The 16,870-nt window shown below is 31.0% G+C and overlaps 1 protein-coding gene across 1 annotated transcript; it reads right to left on the bottom strand.

The window, feature by feature from the left end:
• Window positions 1-825: 825 nt before the first annotated feature.
• LOC145331542 (uncharacterized) lies at window positions 826-2,865 on the bottom strand. The gene is made up of 2 exons (XM_080176251.1): window positions 2,353-2,865; window positions 826-1,577 (listed from the first exon to the last, which is right to left on the bottom strand). Exons 1-2 carry the CDS (start codon window positions 2,524-2,526, stop codon window positions 954-956), a joined length of 798 nt encoding a protein of 265 aa, XP_080032377.1. The 5' UTR covers window positions 2,527-2,865; the 3' UTR covers window positions 826-953.
• Window positions 2,866-16,870: the final 14,005 nt, after the last annotated feature.

Below are 16,870 nucleotides of genomic sequence, written 5' to 3'. Positions count from 1 at the left end.
GTGTGTCCATGATATGTAAGTAAAAGTATTCCAAATATGCGGTGCTGTTTTATTTAATGCTATGGACAAAATTATCTTTGTACTTGTTAAAAACTAACTTACTTCAATTTTCTGAACTGGGACTATGCGTGGTTTGTTTCTCTTTATGTTGACTTCAGTTTCAAATATTATTTTTTTTTGTCTGAATATAAAAAAAAATCATTATATCATATGTAGCAGAAGTCTAATAATGAGATATAACTAAATATAAGTGGTGCCATATATAAAATACCAATGTAAAATAATATTCTTGTTATTTATGCTTGCAATTATCTTTATAAAATGGGAAACTTAAAAATCACAAATTAACCATTTTTATGTGTATCTTCAAAACTGTCTAATAAAAGTTAATTTTCTTTCAAAATTTCTTAAAAAGTAAAAACATATTATTGCGATAGCTAATACATAAGGTCTTTTATTACTGACAGACAAATATATCTGTTCTCCCAAAACATTTTTAAAGACATTGAGCTGATTTTTTAATGAAAACTTTTTTCACATACCTCAACTAAGTAGACACTACATATTTCATTATGGCACTTTCCTACCTCTTAAATATTATGATATAAAATAATATTTTTACTATAGAAAACTCATTCACTTTTATTACAGACAGACAGACATCCTACATCATTAATACTGAGATTCTCAAGAATCTAACACAATATTTGTTGTATAGAAACATTACTTACTTTACTTTGCTAAACTCAAATTGCTAGTATTTTTTCTTTGTCTTTTTCTTTATTTTTATTAAATTGTCTCAATTCATTTTATATTCAGTCTGAAAATAAATATAATAATAATTTTACACATAACACAATTCTAATAATAAGATCTAATTAATTGAATGAATAATTACAACAAATTCGAAATTTTGGTTCATTCATTTATAAAACATTTTTATTTCTGTCCACTTAAACAAATTCTTCACTCTCAATTCCTTCTTCTTCCTTTATTTCCTCTTTTATAATTACTTCCACACTCTCAGCCTTCATGTTTATAAAGATAGGATCCTCATCAAGCCTTTCTTCTTCTTTTATCTCAAGTTTTACATCAGCTTCACCACAATCAACAAAACTGGTAGAAGCAGAAGGCGTGACTATATTCCAACTTGGTTTATGGTTTAAATCATTTTGTTGTAACATCTTTTCACATGTAAAACAAGTGTATATCTTCTTTCCTGTTTGACTTCTATGCTTGACAATTAACGAACTAGTTGTACGAAAACCTTTTTTACATGTATCACAAGAGTATGGCTTAACCCATTTGTGGGTCCTCTTATGTTGAGTTAAATCACCCTTTGAACGGAAAGCCTTTTCACATGTATCACAAGAGTATGGTTTTTCACCTGTATGGATTCTTTTGTGTTTTGTTAAGGAACTATTAACTGAAAATGCCTTTTCACAAAAATCACATTTGAATGGCTTCTCACATGTATGTGGCACGATTTCAATCTGGGTAGTAGTGGCAAAAACTGCCACAGGTTCGCTTCCAACACAAAGTTGTTTACCACCATAGGTTTGATTCTCTACAGATGCCTAAATCAAAAATAACTCCATGGCCTGAAATGACGCAACACTTTTAAAAATATCTAGATATAGCATATGTTATACAATTGAGTAATTTGTTTAAAAGGCAATTTAACAGTAAGGGGGGAGGCGGAAGTGACACTTTTTGAAACCAAAACTAAAAGTCAAAGAAAATCAGTTAAATAAAAAGTTACAACTCAGAGATTTGGCATGACTGTTGCCATTTCCCGCCGAATTTTTTTCTGCCTTTTTTCACAATTTTCAATCATCTGAGAGAAACTTTTTTTTTCATACAAATTTCCCATATACTTTCACTTGACACGTAATATTTGACACTTACAATTTATTTTAATATTAACATGTTTGAAAGTGTCATGTGAAAATATAAGGGAAATTTGTATAATTTTTTTTGTATCTCAGATGATTGAAAATGGTTTAATTTGGCGAATAAAGGCAAAAAAAAACAAATTCGGCGGGAAACGGCGGTTTTCAGCGAGAGCGTCGGTTCCGCCGCCGTTTCTTCACAGTTCCATATGCATTAAAAAGGGGGAGTTTCACAAAATGCATTTCAATTTAAATATAGTGATAGAATTGTCATATCATAAAAAAGTGATAAAAGAGTAAAAAATCAACATGGAAGTACGAACTTAACTGTTATAAGAATCACTATGTAAAGTTTGAAAAAATAGGACAATTCTAACATGTATAAATTAACAAAAACAGCTATCCATTACGGATGGACCGACTCTAATTACAAAAAAAGCTTTGCTTTTAAAATAATTACCCATGAGAAATGGTCACTACATAGAAATGAATTAGTGTTAGGTTTCCACTCTGGTCCTCTATCCACAGCCTCTATCCACCTGTATGTGTAATTAGCAGGAAAGTTATGTAATATTACACCATCTCCTGTAGTCTTTCCACATCCAAAGACCGCACATTTTCGAAGCCTAGGCATTGTCTGAAATCATTGTTGAATGAAAGTTAAAATGCATGTTGTGAATTTACATCTTTAAATTCAAAATACATCCCAATAGAAAGTCTTTTCTCTACTCAATAAACTATGGCCTCACTTCAATTCCTAACCCAATAACTAAAGAGTGTCCAAAGACCTGTTTTAATTTGTGATATAATCAAATTTCCTGTTCTGAAAATATAAAAAATAATCAAGAAATAAAACAAAATGTACAGAAAACAAACAAGAATTACAGATTTACACAGAGAGATTACTTTACAATCCTTATCAAATCAATATAAAAATTTGTTAGAAAATAGATTTAGTAGAAAAAAGTTCCTAGCAAATAATATATAACAATTTAATTTACTGAAAATTGATCTTTCTTATCAAATGTCATTATATTTACAGACAAAAAAATTTCAAAATCCTGTAGGAAATTAAATAGAGTGAGAAAAATCCTTGTTTATGTAACAAAGGAAAAATATATCTATGTAAGTAATAGATTGTCTTTTTATATACAACAATTTAATTGATTGAAAATTGTTCTTTTAATCAACTGACATTATATCGTTAATCATATTCAATTTTATGTTCGAATATGTCAATGTTGTTTGTCATTTTCTCATCAGAATTCTGTTTACAAGAAAGAGAATCTTTATCCTGACTTTCTTCTTCTCCTATTTCCTGTTCTATAGTTTCTTCGACATTCTCAGCCTCCATGTTAATAGAGAGAGGATCTTCATCTAAAGTGTCTTCTTTTTTTATCTCTAGTTTAACATGAGCTTCACCACAATCAACAAAATTGGTAGAAGTAGAGGGTAAAACTGTATTCATAGATACGTGAAACATCTCAAGATGTGAAGCTGTTCTGTTGTGCAATGACAAGTCTGAATTAGAGCAAAATGATTTTTGGCACACTAGAATTGTTTCTCTCCTATGTGAAACATTTTGTGTGTCGTCAAATGGTTTAGCTGTGAGAATGTTTTTTCACATAAATCGCAAGAGTATGATTTTTCACATGCTGCGTATGGCATCTCACCAGGATGGTTCCTCTTATGAAGAGTTAAATTACTACTTGAACTGAATGCTGTTACACATGTATCACAAGAGTATGGCTTCTCACCTGTATGGATCCTCTTGTGCTTTTTCAAGTCACTATTAATTGAAAATGCCTTTTCACAAAAATCACATTTGAATGGCATCTTTCCTGTATGGATCCTCTTATGAAGAGTTAATGCACTTTGTTGTGAGAAAGCTTTTTTACATATATCACATTTAAATGGCTTCTCTCCTGTATGAATCCTCTTATGAACAGTTAATTCAGCTTTTGTACGGAAAGATTTTTCACATAAATCACATTTAAATGGCTTCACACCTGTATGTATTCTCATATGAACTTTTAAAATACCCTTTGTAGAGAATTTCTTGCAGCTGATATGACACTTGTTCATGATGGATTCTTAATTGTGCTTGCACCTGGAATAAATAATGTTTATTGTAATACTAGTGTAGATTTAAAGATAATAATTCCAATTTATCATTATTTTTGAAGAATTTCATTTTTGAATTTATCCCCCAAAATCCCTGGATGTCACCAGCTTTACTAAATCTAAGAAAGAAAAAAGAAATGTTATTAAGACAAAAATTTAAAGATAAAACCGTTGATAGCAATAGAAAATTTGTCATTGCAAATAATTTTTATAAATCTGCAGTTAGGAAAGCCAAAAAAGAGTACTATTTTTCAAAAAACTGGACAGGAATACCCCATTCTGCTTAATAAGTTTTCACTCTCAACTGGTGTTAATGTTTCAATGTCCAACAATCTGATATTAAATTGAATAGCTTCTATGGATGTTTAAAAACTTGTTTTTATATTTAAAAAAAAAACTAACTTGCTTTGATTTGCTACTTGTCTTTTCTGTATCTTTATGTTTCTACTGCCTTTAGTTTTATAAACTAGAGTCTTATTTCATTTTACATTCAGTCTGAAAATAAATTAAATGAGTTATTAACCAACACAATCTTTACCATAATTGGATATTTACATCACAAGATATTACATAATCAAGAGATAGATCATCATAAATACCGAGTTCATTTTTTTGGCATGGGTTAAAAGGATCTTAAGCATTAGACAGACATTGTTTTACTTTGTATTAAGGATTAGCTTCCTATTTTCAGAAAATGTGACATAAATAACATTTGAATAGCTTCACACCTGTATGGATCTGCTTTTTTATTATAATTTAATTGCTACAATCATCAAGAAGTATTTTCAAATAAACCAATTTTGAATTGTTCCACACCTCTAAAAATGTATTTACAAAACTCCTTTATATGATAATACCCTCAATTAAAACCAGAGGCTAAACCTGAAGATGTATAGGCTTGGTCTGCTTATTGAAAATAACAAGCTGACAAATACTGCAGCTGTTCTGTATTCAGAGGTAATTGAAAAAACAAGGTTGCAGAATTACAGTGTCTGCATGTTCAAATAAAATATGACTATTTTTTTTCATTTTTATGACTAAAAAACGTACCTACCTACAATTTTAGACATTGAATCCAAAGGTAAAAGTCAAAGGAACTCAATAAGTAAAGAGTTACAACTCTGAGATTAGGCAAAGCAGTTACTTTAAAGAGGTACAATTTAAGAATTGTGTAGTAATGGAACCGCCGCTCCCGCCAAAAACTGCTATTTCCAACCGAGTTTTTTTTTTGCCATTACTTGCCAAATTAGAAAATTTTCAATCATCTGCGCTAAACTTTTGTTTTCATGAGAATTTCCCTAATGGTACTTAACACTTGTAATGTTTCAAACATGTCAATATTTGAATATTTACTATTGCAATTATAGAAACTACTTATAAAAGCTGGCTGGGAAAAGTAGAGTAAAAATGTATTTGTAAATGTAAATTGCAACTTTTTATATCATTAGAAAAATAAGAAAAAACCATCCTAAGAGAATTATACATATTCATTGAAAAGTACAATCATTTAGACCAGCAATTTCCAAAATATTAAGCTTCAGACAAAAGGCGTTACTAATTTATGTGTGAGGATTTATAAGTAACAGACCAAAACCTATGTTTTTATCTAGGCCGACCTCAAATGACCAAGGGAGGGCTCTTCTACCAATCATAAGCATCCAGTGATCCTAGACCAAGAATCTTATTTTATTCAGTCTATATAAAAATATATTTGTGTGCATTTTATCTTGTTTATTTGATAATCTTATTATTATGTACCTATGAAAGCTTTAATACATTCCAGAGTGTTTTAGTCTATTCTGGGGTTTTATTTATTATCCAACTTTGTGAATTTTACAGAAACATGAGATGCTGCTGTCTACCTGGGTAAATCAATGGTTACACATGCTTTATTTTTTAGCAATACGAACAAGGACAACAATGTCAATAGTAGCGAATTTCCATACAATAATAGAGAAAGATTTGAAGAATATGACAGATACCATAACAGACCAAGTAATACATACAATAGACCAAGCGAAGCGCATTATGACAGAAACAGCAACAAGGATAGCAACTTTTATAGTAGCGCTGCAAATAACAGCAGATATAACAGAGAGGACACGTACGGTGGTGCCAGATCTAACCGACCAAGACAAGGATTAAGCATTTATAAAGACAATCCTCTACAATTAAGATACATTTATGAGGATAATCCTAGACAAAGACAAGGATTTTTTGAGGATAATAGACAGAGAATGTATGACAGACCAGATCCATGCAGAGAACAGAGATATGATTATGGAAGAAACACAATGCCAATTCCACCTATACTACTATTTTTAAGCCTTAAAACACACACCTTTACGAATTTTACCAAAAACCCTCCCTCTCTTTGTTCTCATATGCTTTCAGCCTAACAATTCATATTGGCCAAATTACGCAAAATTTGATCTTAACAGAAAGACATATATTCTTTATTACTTTGGCAATGAACACTCAATTTCTTCATTGAATGACTGAATATCATTTTAGGATGTTTTTTTTGCAAAATAAATAAAAATTTAAGAGTATACAGTTTTCAAAATAAAATCTTAGTCACCTTTTTTATACTAGGGACTTATTGGTTCAATGAAGATTACAAGAATTCTACTTTTTCAGTTCTTTTTTTTTATCTGAAAAATAATAAAAATAATGTAAGACACAATAAGATAAATATATTGTTCCCCATTCAATAGGAGAAGAATCAAAATAGTAAAATAAGGTTGATACAAAGTTAGATTTTACAGAAATTGTACAAGAGCATTATAAAATACAAGAACTCATATAGGTATTTAAATAATTTAAATTCAATAATAAAAAGTAAAAAAAAACATTATAAACATGATTGATATACATGATACTGATTCTTAAATTATTAGAAAACCAATTGTTCATAAAATTAATGATTTGATATTGAGATAAGGACAGAAATAATGTATTAATAGAAACAGTATTTACATGATTTAGTTGAAATATAATAATTTTTTACAATATTATATTATTTAGTATTCCTCAAACTATTAGAATAGGGTGGAAAACCCCACCACACCCCTGTGATAAAAATCCCCTCCTCCCTAATTTAAAAAAAAAATTACAATAGAATGATTCTATATAGGATGAAAACTTCCCAATACCTCTTGATAAAATACATTTACAACAAATTCCAAAACTAGGTTTATTCATAGACAACATAGACAATACATAAACAATTCTTATATTTGATAGGTTCCAACTACATTCCAACAAAAAACATACCTATAGTCTTTTATAGAGATTCCTTCAATAAAAAACTGAATCATTTCAGTCGTAAAAGAAGTCTTTTTACATGGACAGACAGACAAAAAATATATGTAAAACCACCTATTTAAAATGTATATAATTATAAATAACATTTTTTCAATGTATCATGATTTTTTCGTTAGAATTGATTTTGGAAAAGCAATATTAATTACACATTACTTAATCTTAAATACAAACATAGTACAGCTCTTGCTAAAAGACAACAAATTCGCAATTTAAGTTCATTCATTTAACAAACATTTTTTTGTATCTACTTAAAAAGATTCTTCACTCTCAATTCCTTCTTTCTCCTTTATTTCCTCTTTTATAATTACTTCCACACTCTCAGCCTCCATCTTTATAGATATAGGATCCTCATCAAGAGTTTCTTCTTCTTTTATCTCTAGTTTTACACCAGTTTCACCACAATCAACAAAACTGGTAGAAGCTGTTGGTGGAACTGTTTTCTTAGCAGATTCTACCTTTTTGAGATGTCCTGCTGATTTTTTATGTCTTTTCAGGTCTAAACTTAAATTATAAGATTTCTGACATAATTCACAAGAGTATGGTTTCTCACCTGTGTGGATCCTCTTATGTACAATCAAGTTGCTATGTTTTGAGAAAGCCTTATCACAGGTATCACATGAGTATGGCTTCTCTCCAGTATGAATCCTCTTATGTTCAGCCAATGCACTTTGTTGTGAGAAAGCCTTATCACAGGTACCACAAGAGAATGGTTTCTCTCCTATATGGATCCTTTTATGGACATTTAATTGAGAATTTGTACGGAAAGCTTTTTCACATATATAACAAGAGAAAGGTTTCTCACCTGTGTGGGTCATCTTATGAACAGTTAAATCACCATTTATACGGAATTCTTTCTCACATGTATCACATGAATATGGTTTTTCTCCTGTATGGATCCTCTTATGTTCAGCTACTGCATCTTGTCGCGAGAAAGCCTTTTCACATATATCACAAGAGTATGGCTTTTCTCCTGTATGGATCCTCTTGTGGACAGTTAAACTATTACTTGTTAGGAAAGCTTTATCACATGTATCACATTTGCATGGCTTCTACTATTGTAGAATTGGAATGATAATTCCACTTTTATTATTTTTTTGTATTTGTATGACTTTCTTATTACAGCTTCTCTTTATTTAAGGTTGTTTCGAAGGTCTGTCACTATGTATTTAGTACTATATGAAAATTTTCCTCCTAACATCCACATCTAATTTAGTATAGCTATGTATGTAGTGTGTGTCCGTTGATATGTATATGGTAAAACTATTCCAGATATACTCTATGAAAACTCCCCTTCAACATCCATATCCTTGTAACTTTTAACTTACTTTAATTTATTGAACAGAGACTAGGCGTGGTTTGTTTCGCTTTCTGTTGAATTCAGTTTCAAATCCTATTTCTTTTTATTTTTTGTCTGAAAATAAACAAAATTATTAATTTATAAGTAGTAGAAGTCTAATAATGAGATCTAAATGAATATAAGTTGTGCCTCAATGTTCATTATTTACTTCTCTGAGAAATACTAAAGGGGCGTCGTAGCTCAGATGTAACCCACCGAGTTACGGTGGTGACAGTTCGAGATTCCATGTGGCAACTTGAATTTCTTCTTATTGACTAGTTTGGATACTTAATTATCCCAGCTCCTCTGCAGAGAGCATTTTTCATAACGGTGACTTAATTTGGGGCACCTTGAGACAGCAGGTCAATTACTTGTACAAGTACTTGAACGTGGAACTTAGATGTCATTAATACCTTTTTAATATTAAAAGTATAAAAAAATAAAATCTCCTATGAATAACTTTTATCTTTTGTGACTCAATCTTTTATATTCTTTCCTCGAAAAAGTTCTGTTCACAAGATGGTTTCTTTTTTTTTGGTATGGACAGTTGTATGAAGAGCATTTAACGAGTTAGGTACTTGGAGTAGTGAACCATGAACTATTTTAATAGAATATGATAATTATATAAATAATAAATATAAATATATAATATAATATGATAATTGGCAATAAAGATATTTAAAGTGATCGCGAATTTAATTTTTCAAAATGCATTTTCGTTTACCTTTTCGTATTTTTAAAGTAATTTTCAAAGTATGATGCCTTAAAAGTTCAACTAAGTTAGAAAAAAATCAGTTTATAATGCAAAGAGTATTTCCACATGAAAATAATGTTAAAATTCGAGCATCAATTAAACTAAGAGAAAATAAACCATTTCTTCGCTTGCAGATAAAAACAAAAAAAATGATACTTAGAAAATATTTTTGTAATATATCTTTATTAATATTTGTCTTCAAACTTTCTTTAAAATGTAATGAAAAAGTTTGGTTTATTTTAAAAAATCATTAACCAAATACCGCTGTGTTTATGCAGATATAGTGACCAAAGAAAAATTGTTTAAATCTCTAGAATCAATAACATTTAAGAATTCATTTGTTTAAAAACCAAAGATCTATTATATTTGCTTTACACTTACAGCAAAAAGTTGAGTCATTTTAATAAAATATTTTCATAAAAACGACCATTCTTTTGTTCTCCCGATCATCGGAAACAAACCAAATTTTCCCAACAAAATTTACTATATTTAATCCCTAGATATCCAAAATATATTTTTTAATTTAAATTTTTGTAAAGCCTAAAATTTATATCTTTATAATTCTAATAAATGTTTTTTTACTTGTTTTTGACAAAACTTTAATTTTAAAAGAAAATTGAGATATAAAATGAAAATCCAGGGCCCAAGGACTTTATTTACATTATAAACCATATGGGCATTTGTTATTGTTATTTGTTTGTACACGCGTCTGCAAAAAGTTGAAAATTTATCTAAAAACATTTCAAGGCTTAAGTTTAAAAATAAAATTCCTTAAAACTGTCCCTGGGCCTGTGTTAAACTTCCCTTCAAAGGAGAACTTAAAATAGGTTTAATAAAAATTTATAAGCTTCCGACAAAAAAAACTTATTTCTTATTTAGTATTTAGTAGGATTATTATAATATAAAATGATGGTTGTATGCAATGTATTCTTTTACCACGGCTTCTAAGAAAACTTTTTATGATACTCCGTATAAATAACGGGAGAATGTATTCTATAACCCTAAGTACACTTTTATAAGAAAATGCTGAAACCAATTTCGTCAAATCGAGATATTTTTGGGGGAGAGTGAGTGTAACGGGATGACACATAAAACTTTAAATAAATATTCAATATTTAACAAAACTACAATTTGATTTTAGAAACAAAATGAAAATGTACGACGTTTTAGCCAAGAATGAAAATCCCTTTCGAGGTACATTTTTTATTGATTAATCATATCAAATTAACTAACTATTTACGTTGCGCATCTGACATAGCAGCAGTGGGAACCATTTTTAATGTCTTTAGTTATGACGCAGTGTCGGACCGAGATTCGAACCTATTACCTTCTCAACGACGAGCAGTTGCGCTACGTGTTGAGCCACGGTTGCGGGTTATTTACGTCAAACATGTTTAAAATGAATTGACAAAACCTCTTATTTAGTGGCGTGCACAGGCTTTTTTTTAGGTTCTGAGCTTATTTTTAGAGATATTGAGATGATTTTTTTTTCAGAAAACTTTTTTAACATAACCAAACTAAGTAATCATCACAAATTTCATTTTGGGACTTTCCTTCTAGTGGCTAGTGGAGCAAAAGACCCCCAAACACTAAAACTTTGAGTTTTGAGCTTATATTTAAATATATCAACCTGTTTTTTAAAGTAAACTTTTCCAACATAACCGTACTAAGTAATCATTACAAATTTCATTTTGGGACTTTCCTTCTAGGGGCTAATGGAGCAAATACCCCCAAACACTAAAAATTTAGGTTCTGAGCTTATTTTTAGAGATATTGAGATGATTTTTCTTCAGAAACCTTTTTAAAAATAACCAAACTAAGTAATCATTACAGATTTCATCTCAATATCTCTAAAAATAAGCTCAGAACTTAAATTTTTAGTGTTTGGGGAGTCTTTTGCCCCACTAGCCCCTAGAGGGAAAGTCCCAAAATTCAATTTTGAGACCATTGTCAAGGAGCGAAGGTGTATCCGTCCACCTTAGTTTTTTTAGGGAGTGTATCCATCCAACTTTATTTAAAATCGGCCCAAAATTGACATTTATGTTGTTTTCAAACTATATAAATAATATTATTTTTTTGTTTAGATGATGTCGTTGACTGTGATTTCATAAAACAAACTGAAGCTTATTATTCAAAATCTAGAAGAAATAAAAACACAGTGAGAAGTTGGAAGTGTCACTTTTTGAAAAACAAACTTTTACATCTTACATTTCTTAGTTTCAAGTAGCAATTGCATGCCTATGCTTTCGGTAAATTTTGAATTTTATTAAATCATTAAATTCATTTATGAACAAGAGCAATTAATTTTAAGCACATTTCTTTTTCAGTTAAATATACTAAGTTTCTTTTCAATATAGGTAAAGGGGGGGGGGGGAATGTGGTGACTCATACCACGACCGCCACCGTTTTATTAAAAGATACCTAAAAAAATGATCCCTAACAAAAAAAATTTGGCGAGCTTTGGGCGCAATTTCCCTACTAAATATTTCATAATTAGCTAGGTACCTTTATATAATTATTAAATTACCCCCCCCCCCCAAAAAAAATTTTAACCCGGGGGTAAGTTTTTTTTTTGGGGGGGGGGGGGGGTTGAAAATATTTACCCCTGCCATCAGATTTCAGCAGGGGATAATTACCCCCCTCCCCAAGAAAATTTTACCACCGTGGTAAAATTTTGGGGGGGTAAACAAATTTTGCGGAACACTCCGCGCACAATTAACCCCCCCCCCCAAACCAAATTACCCCCCTTACAAAATATTTACCACCCCAAAATAAAAAAGCTTGGACGCCCCTGCAAATATCTCTAAAACTAAGGGAGTAGCACCCAAAATAAAATTACTGGTATGTCGTGGCATGAGTAACCACATTCCCCCCCCCCCCCTTTAACAAAACAAGGATGACAACATATATAAAAGCGAAGCTCAAAAATGAACATTAACATTAATATGTCAGTTTCAATTCTTAAAGAGCAAGTTATTAATTGTATGTATAGGACATACTTACATTTTTATGACTTGACTGTAAAGAACCTCCTCTTAAAACAATGTACCTTGTTGTCATGGGAATTGTTAAGATGCTAAGAGCTATCCATTACAAAGAGCTTCGTTATTGAAATTTTTTTTTAAAAAGTTTACACTAAAGATGATTTAATTCTTTAATTGATACTAACTTTTGTGATTTATTTGTTATAGATGTATTATGTACTTATATTGGTTGATTTTTTGCAGAGATTTATGTATACATATTGAACTAAGCAAAACTAAATTAATGATCATTTTTTACTTTGTCAAGCCTATATGTTATTAACTAGCAGCTACGCCCCCTAGAGGCCTCTAGTGGCACTTTAGATGTTTTTGTTTGCTAAAGTCTCTATGTTACCTCTTTATTCTTAAGTCTCCCATAAATTAAAAAAAAATTCGATTTTTTTGTCATTTCTCTTGGGAGGGTGGTTGTACCCTTTCCCAAAATAGTTATAAACCTTCCCAGAACCCATAAGAATCTACCATGTTAAGGAGAACCCGATCGGTTCAGCGGTTAGCGAGATCTTTTGGTACAGACACACAGAAAACAAACAGACAAACATCCTGTTACTTTAGTATAAGGATTACTCAGAGAGAGAGAAGAGACTATTGACTGATTATTACACTAGTCCCCGTCATTTTTAAATTATGTTTTCTTATTTGTTAGTTTACCAACTTTGGGGACATTAGTGAATTTTAATTGACTGGTTCATATAGTTGCGTGTTCAAATGATTTAATCACTAATTTTAACCTACAGAAGGGATAATTTTGTGTATCATCATTGGGAATTTTCATCAATTTATCGGACATTGTCTCTTATATCTTTCTTTCATATGTATTTCAGTTAAGTCGATTCCCTTTTTCTAGTAAATCCTTATAATAAAGTAACAGAATGTTTGTCTGTGTGTTTGTATGTTTGTACTCAAGAATCTCGCTAACCACTGAACTGATGGGGTTCTCCTTAGCTAGGTAGGTTTTTAACTATTTTGGGGGAGTGTACCACCACCCTCCCAAGAGAAATAAATCAAAATTTTTATTTTAAGTATAGAGACTCCTACGTATCATTGCGAGGTATCGTATAAAGATACTCTTGCGCTACATATCGTAGAAACGCAACAAAAAACCAAACATTTAAAGGGCCACTAGAGGCTTCTAGGGGCGTAGCCGCTAGTATTTCAATAATTCATTATGACCACGTTTGCTATTTTTTTTTATTTATGTTGTAATTCGTGTCATTCTATCTATTTAAAACATTAATGCAATGTTAAATGGCTTTCATCATATTTTTTTGTTCTATTTTTATCGTAGTTTTTTAAATCTAATTTTTATCTCCAGAAACAATATCAGTACTTATATATAAAAAAGTTTTAAAACACTTTACAGTAAAAACTAATTTCTTAAAATTTCTATGGATTTGATCTTACTTTTAATTTCACCTGAAAATATCATTGAATGACTCCTTTAAATTTTGTAAACCCTAAGCTTTTGTAATTGATTATGTTTGTATTTTTAGTGAAGATTAAAATTCCTTTTATATACATATATATTGCATTTTTGTGTTTTGTTCAATAAAATACTTAATTTGGAAAAGACTTCTTGGTCTATACATTCTATACGTCAAGTTTAATATGTTGGATTAAACCTATCCAACTTCTAACTTATTAGACGTTAATAATAAGGATGAAAATGTCCATAAGCAGCATAGAAAAACAAGGCCGGATGAACATCCATAAAAGTGAAGCTCTAAAAATCACAAAGGAAGGAAAAACGAACAATAACTCTGAACAGAACATCAATTGCTAAGACGAAACAAAATATTTCTTAAAGGGGGAATTCCGTAAAAGTGTGTTTTAAGACATTAAAATATGAGTAGAACTCTAAAATTTGGCATTGTAGTTGCTATAATGTGGTTTAAAGTTGATTTTTAAAAAAAACGGCGGTGGAATCACTACTCCTGCCAAAAACTGCAAAAAAAATTCCGCATTTCTCGAAAAATTAGACAATTTTGAATTATTTGGGAGTTGGGACATGTTTCTAAAATTAAAATCAAAGAAATCAAGTGTCTGGTAAAATCCTTAAAGGTTATGTGTTAAAAGTTAAAAACAGTAGTAGAACGATAAAAATGTATGTTAACTTTAAAAAAAAAATTTGTCTATAGTTCTCTTCAATAAGAAATACACATATTTTGTGAATATTATCGTTCTACTACTATTTTTAAGCCTTAAAACTAGGGTTAAGACGGATATCCGGTGAGGCCGGATACCGGATATTAAAACTATCCGGCCGGATATCCGGCAATATAATATCTTATATTTTATAACAAAAATTTCTGCTTTTTTAATTATAAATGGCTGTAATTTTCCTATTATTAAAGCTATAAGAACAATCTTTTCTGAATATGTTTATCTTTATGTAAATTTTATATTAGAAATCTCAAAACATAAATTTTGGCGGGGGCAGCAGTTCTTGGCAGCTGCCAGCCTCAAACTGGTGGTCGGCAGGTAAACAGCAATGGATTTTATGAAATTGTAATGGCATGAAGACATTTAAAAAACCTAAATATAAAATTTGAAGTGTGTAAGTCAAAAATTGCTGTCACAGGAACCGTTTAAAGATTTCTGGAGACCTGGAGGTTCTTGACTTGCAGGACTATACCTAGAACCTGAAATCGACTTGAACACCTATATTTCATATGAGGATGTACGACTATAGAATATTTAAGTATTTGATAACATGAAATGCTTTGTTTAAGTAAAAAAGAAGTTTTTACTTTTTACCTGAATGACCTTGCCAGGTTTGCTGGCATCCTGTGCCCGCCAGGAAGGAGGTATTCAAAAAATTCCAACTCTCAGTTATGTGTCATACCCATATTTCGAAAGTCATTTAGTTATAGCCCTCTACCTTTTATACAGAGAAAATTCACAGAGGGGGGGGGGGAGGGTATGCATTCAATGCCACCTCCCCGCCCATCCTCCAACAGGGGTTAATATTACAGATTGAGGGTAGTAATAGTTTATTAGATTAATTGCTTAGAAGAAAGATCATTGAATAGTTACATAATTTTTAAGTTTTAACCTGAATCCTTATAATAAAGTAACAGGATGGCAGTTTTGCCGCCATTGTTTCTTTTTTTAAAACGCCAGAAATCTAATTTTAATAACTATAACTGAAAAATTCTTGAAAATTGGACCATAAACACCAAAGATATGGGTAAAAATGTGAAAAATATAAAAATAGTCAAAAACCTGCAAAAAGGCAGTCTGACTGTCATTGTTGTTTTCTTCAAACCACAGGAAATTTAATTTTGATATCTTTAACTGAAAAAATTTCAGAAATCGGACCATAAACACTAAAGATATGGGGAAGATTTGGAAAATATAAAAAATAGCCAAAAACCTGCTAAAAAGCAGTCCGACCGCCATTGATGTTTTTTAGTTAATTGTGCTCCTTAATGATGGGAATGTGGTTTAAAAATTTCAGCTCTCTATCTTTTATAGGAGCCGAGAAAATCACGTTTCCTCCAATTCATTAATTACGGACAGATGGACGGACATTGTGAATTATAGAGTAGCTTCGCTACTTAAAATGGTTATTAAATACAACTCCCCCCCTCAAGTGCCCCTAGAGGCCTCTAAGGGCGTAGCCGCCAGTAATTTGGCCGGATATTCGGTAGTTTGCCGGATATCCGGCGTTGGCCGGATACCGGAATTTGAAATCGGCCGGATATCCGGTATCCGGCCAAAAAACTATCCGGCCCAACCCTACTTAAAACACACACCTTTACAGATTCTACCAGAAACCTACCCCTCTCTTATTCTTTGGGTAATTTAGCAAGAAAAAGCAAACACAAATTTTGTAGGGAATACTGTTTTTTTTTTGCCGCCAGCAAGGTTTTGCCGCCATTTCTTCACAGTTTTATATAGTACCATATTAGAGCAACTGTCGTAACAAATTTTAGAGTTCTACTCCTATTTTAAAGTCTTAAAACACACACCTTTACGGAATTTCGTGAAAAATAAAGACTTTTTGGTAAAGATTATATAGTTGCTACGCTTTTTAGATTGTACCTAACGGTTATAGGAATCATCATGCAAACTTTGAAATCAATAGGACAATTCTAACATGAGTAGATAAACGAAGAACAGAGCTTACTGTCATGGACAGGAGGACAAACCCTAATTATAGAAAAGCCTCGCTTATCTGAAATAAATTATACATAAATTCTTAGCAAAATTTCGTGAATCCTATTACATATAGTAGTCAGGTTTTGTTGTCTATTACAAGGGATCTCACTAACCGCTGAACAGATTCGGTTCTCCTTTACAATTTAGCTTCTCGTAGGTCCTGGGATGGCTTATATTTTTTTTGGAGGAGTGTATTACTACCCACCAAAGATAAATCGCTCCTAGAAAAAAT

The sequence above is a fragment of the Acartia tonsa genome, chromosome 11 (genome assembly GCF_053477335.1).
Source record: "Acartia tonsa isolate MP-2025a chromosome 11, ASM5347733v1, whole genome shotgun sequence".
In the NCBI taxonomy this organism is placed as follows: Eukaryota; Metazoa; Arthropoda; class Copepoda; order Calanoida; family Acartiidae; genus Acartia; species Acartia tonsa.
Note: the sequence above shows the minus strand (reverse complement) of the source record. Positions and strands in the feature narration are given on the sequence as shown.

What these genes read in the sequence shown, in the direction of transcription:
- LOC145331542 (XM_080176251.1), bottom strand. Translation starts at nt 2,526, where the DNA reads ATGCCTAGGCTTCGAAAATGTGCGGTCTTTGGATGTGGAAAGACTACA. An exon ending in GTAGTGACCATTTCTCATGG is followed by an intron (nt 1,578 to 2,352) that starts GTAATTATTTTA and finishes TTTTTGATTTAG; the next exon opens with GCATCTGTAGAGAATCAAAC.